Genomic DNA, 4,856 nt, shown 5'->3' with positions numbered 1-4,856 from the left:
ACCTCGGGATGGTTCTGTTCCAACTCAACCGAAGAAAAAATCTCCACCTGCTTGACTTTTTGATAGTTTCTCAAAATTGAGTGTGCAAGATGATCAGAAAAATTAGAATAATGAAAAAATTGTTGCCAATTTGGGTTCTAGAGTAGAAAATAAGGGTGAATCAGAAAATACTGGTACAACTACTGATACTAATTCTTCTTCTAATGCTTTATTAGAGATAGCCTATTCCATGAATAATGTCCAACATAATAACAACGTCATGTTCAAGCTTAGAAAGGAGAATAAAAAACCAAAACTGAAATAACTTGCCAGAAAGATTGTGATAGGTTTCAAACGGAGGAGTGGAGGTAACGTTACTGAAGATATTTTAAAGAAAATTTGTCTCAATGATATTGTCTCTGATGCTATGACGGTGGAGGGTGCCAGCCTTCAAGTGGTATCCAAAAAAACATGAAACTACTCTCATGGAATTGTCGGAGTTTGGGGAGACCCCTGACAATCCATAATCTTAAAGGGATTTGCAAATCCTACTCCCCCGAAGTTGATTTTATCTGTGAAACAAGAAATCAATCTCGACAAGTTGAAGGAAAACTAAGATCTTGTGGTTACAAGAAATGGTTTATTATGGATTCGGATGGATTATCTGAGGATTTGGCAATGGCATGGAGGGATGGTTGCACTGTTCAGATTTTACAGTATGGTAGATTCTTCATTGCGGCATCAGATTTGATAGCTAGTTCTAATGATCCCTATGGTATTCTAGGTGTTCATCTCAGTTCAAATGATCAACATAGAATGGCTCAGTTTGCTAAATTAACTTCAGTCACCCAACAGTTCGGTGGTAAGGTTTTGTTAATGGGTGATTTTAATGTCATTTCTAATCAATTGGAGAAAGTAGATGGGAGTATTAAATCTTCTTCTTATATTAAAATTTTTATTAGTTTTATTGATCATAATTCCCTGATTGATATTGGTATGGTTGGAAGACCATTCACTTGGTCGAATAGGCGGAGTGGTGATGAGTTGATACAGGAAAGACTGGACCGATTTCTGGTAGGAGTTGATTGGCAGCAACTCTATCCCAATGTATCGGTTCTTAGACTGTCAGAATCAGGATTGGATTACTCCCCTCTTCTCTTAGAGTCTAATCCGAGAACTAAGAGATCTAAATGACGATTCAAATTCCAAGAAAGATGGTATTCCAATGATGAAATAAGGTCGATTGTTAGAGAGGTTTTGCACGAACAGATTGATAGTTTGGCCATGTATATTCTAGCACAAAAAATAAAACGTTGTCGGCATAAGATTATCAGATGGCAGCAAGAACACAGATTTAATTCAAAGGTGGAAATTGATTTACTACAGTTTGAATTAGAGAACTTCGTTTAACAGGAATTCATGGAGGCGACATCATTTCAGAAATAGAGGACAAACTTGAGAAAGCATTGCAAAATGAGGAATCTTATTGGAATGATAAATCTAGAGTCAAATGGCTCAAATTTGGTGATCAAAATATAGCTTTCTTCCATCAGGAATTTAGAAATCAAACTCGAAGAAAAAAATTTGGCAACTAACCGGCAGTGATGATGAAGTGGCTACTTCAAATGCTGGTATTGCTTCTATGGCTGAATCTTATTTCAAGGATATCTTCTCTTCCACTTGTCATGAGAACCCTGAACCTCTGTTTACCGATTTTGAACTTAAGGTTACAGCTCACATGAACCGTAGGCTTCAAAAACTAGTGACTATGGAAAAAGTAAAACGTGCAACAATTTGTATTCATCCTCAAAGTGCTCTAGGAGATGATGGTATGACAGTAAAATTTTTTTAAAGCTTCTGGAACATACTTAATGGTGATGTGTTTTGAGCAGTTAAGAGCTTCTTTTTAGGGGACAGAATTTTGAAGGGTTTTAACCACACTCAGATCTGTCTTGTTCTCAAGATTTCTGATACTAAAGATATGACTCAGGTGAGACCAATAAGCCTATCCTCAATCTTTTACAAGATTATCTCAAAAGTACTTGTATATAGATGAATAGACTAATTAGTCTTATGCAAAGTGCTTTTATTAAAGGCAGATTAATCTTTGATAATATCCTAATTGTTCATGAGTGTATGCGTTACTTGAAGAACAAAAAAAGGGGACTCAAAAATGAAATGGTCCTAAAATAAGATATGAGTAAGGCATATGATAGGGTGGAATGGCACTTTCTTTGGTTTATATTGGAGAAGTTTGATTTTGACTCTCGGTGGATCATGTGGATTCAAGAATTTGTGACAACTGTTTCTTATTCTGTCATTGTGGAAGGACAGTCCTATGGTTTCTTCAAACCAGTTAGAGGTATTCGACAAGGAAATCTTCTATCTACCGATCTTTTTCTTTTCTGTGCAGAAGGTCACTCCTTCTTGCTACACAAGGCAGAGCAAAACAGACTAGTTCAAGGTCTTCAGATACATAGGCGATGTTCCAAGGTCAACCACCTCCTCTTTGCTGATGAGTTCATCTTATTCTGTAAGGCTAATCCTGAAGCATGTTCAAACATCTTGCATTTATTGAATTCTTATGAAAGCATCAGTGGTCAGAGGGTAAATCTTAATAAATCTTCTGTGTTCTTTAGCCACAATACTCCCTCCATTACTCGTACACTACTGGCTAACTCTATAAATATTAATCATATTGGGGTCCAGGATAGATACCTTGGTTTGCTTTCTTCAGTCTCTAAATAAAAAAAGGCTTCTTTTAATATGATCAAAGAGAAGGTTCGGAAAAGAATCTAAGGGTGGAAGCGCAATCTTCTATCGTCAGGTGTTAGACAGGTATTGCTTAAAGCAGTGGGAGAAGCTATTCTTATTTATACATTGTCTTGCTTCAAGTTGCCTGATGGTTTAATTTCATAAATTCACTCTCTTCTCAGTTCTGGTGGGGACAAAAGGTTCTGAAAGGCGGATGGCTTGGATTAGCTGGGACACTATAATTCGCCCATGAAGAGAAGGAGGCCTTGGATTTAAAGATCTCAAAATCCAAAATCTGGTGCTTTTAGGCAAACAGTTTTGGTGACTCGTAACACAGCCTAATTCCCTATTATCCAAAATCTTAAGAGGTAAATACTTTAGCAATAGTAATGCTATAACTACAGAACTTGGAGTATTACCTTCTTGAGGATGGAGGAGCATACTGGAAGACCGAAAGATTGTTGAAAAAGGTCTTAACTGGGCTATGGGTACTGGAGAGAATATCTGAACCTTTTGAGAATCCTTGGCTACCTCCTCCGTATTCTTTAATGATTTCTGACATGCCAAACAAACAGGCTATTTCTGAGTTAGTTCCAAGAGTTAAAGACCTAATTACTGAAAACAGGAATTGGAATCAGAATCTCATTCAAGAATTATTTCTCCAAGACGTTGCAGACAAGATTTTGTCAGTTAAAATTCAGTAGAGTAAGAATATATTGCAATGGGATTTGAACAAATGCAAGCAATATGATACAGCTTCAGGTTACAGAATTGGCTATTTATTTTACCATCCGCCTTTGGAGCTTTTCCTAATTATATGTAGTAGAAAAAATCGTGAATTGATATATGGAAGTTGAACTTGCCTCACAAAATTAAGCTATTTATCTGAAAATCTTCCCATGGTCAGCTTCTGGTGCTTGCTCAGATTCACCACCGCATCCCATCTATATCGCCAATATGCCCCTACTATTATGAAGCAACAGAAACAATCACTCATTGTTTGATCGATTGCTCTAGAATCAAAGAAGTATGGTCTTAGAGTTATCTTCGTGACTGTCTTCCCCCTCAGAGCCCTAAAAACTTTTGGACATGGTGGACTGCATCAACAGAGATGCTTAACCCGTTGAAGAATACTGACCGTAATCCTCAATTGCTTATCATCATTTGCTGGAACTATTGGAAAGCTCACAACCAGTTAATTTTTGAAGATTCTACCTTAATGCTATCTGCCATTCTAGCAAGCTCTGTCAAGTTGCTCCGTGAAATCCAAAGAACTCCTAATTTAGATCGTCATCTACATAAGGCAATCTCTTAGTTTCATTTAATTTGATTTATCATTCTTTCTTCTTTAAGATTTTTCTTTGTTTTTCGACCATGCACCATTGGATGAATACCTTCAGTGTATTGTTTTGGGAATTCTCCACCTTTTATTATACTGTCCTACTTTTGGACATCTTTGTATTTTATTTTTCAATAATTAATTAAATATAACCTACTATCTTTGGAAAAAAATGTAATTATAACCAGCTCGTCAAAATAATAATAATAATAATAATAATAATAATAATAATAATAATACAAATGGTAGTATTGATATGATATATATTTAAAAAAAATCATTATTGATGTGAAAAATATAATCAACGTGTCGTGTTTTAATTTATCCATATTTTTGTCGTACTAGTATGTATGAATTTATTATCGTACCAAAGTAAATATCTTATTTTATTATTACATTGTTGTATTTTATTTAATATTTTCTAATAAACTTATTTACTAATTGCCCATTTTTTTAAAAATAGATATTGCATATAGGTTCATGTTATTGATTTTACCAGCAATACTACTTTTGTTCTTTTTAGAATGCTGCATCTAGCTTCCTTGGCATGTCTAGCAATGATCTTCGTAGCATTTCAATTGAAAAGGTTTAATTATTCATTTATTAATATATGGATTAACTTTTTACATGTTACTATATATTTCATTAATTCCTAATAAATTTAATTTGATCATTGCTAGGAAGTTTCTAAAGATTCTTTTTTGGATGAACTGAATTTGTTTCTTAGCAACACATTTCTGTTTAAGGCCAATGTAAAATTTGACAATCTCAATAAATTCCAACC

The 4,856-nt window shown here is 34.8% G+C and overlaps 1 protein-coding gene across 1 annotated transcript; it reads left to right on the top strand.

The window, feature by feature from the left end:
• Positions 1–450: 450 nt before the first annotated feature.
• Positions 451–1,173, top strand: LOC140184894 (uncharacterized). Its single transcript, XM_072238089.1, has one exon. It carries the CDS (start codon positions 451–453, stop codon positions 1,171–1,173), a length of 723 nt encoding a protein of 240 aa, XP_072094190.1.
• Positions 1,174–4,856: the final 3,683 nt, after the last annotated feature.

Source organism: Arachis hypogaea, chromosome 5 (genome assembly GCF_003086295.3).
Source record: "Arachis hypogaea cultivar Tifrunner chromosome 5, arahy.Tifrunner.gnm2.J5K5, whole genome shotgun sequence".
Classification (NCBI taxonomy): domain Eukaryota; kingdom Viridiplantae; phylum Streptophyta; class Magnoliopsida; order Fabales; family Fabaceae; genus Arachis; species Arachis hypogaea.
Note: the sequence above shows the minus strand (reverse complement) of the source record. Positions and strands in the feature narration are given on the sequence as shown.

Excerpts from the sequence above, each read along its gene's own strand:
- LOC140184894 (XM_072238089.1), top strand. The coding sequence starts at position 451 with ATGAAACTACTCTCATGGAATTGTCGGAGTTTGGGGAGACCCCTGACA.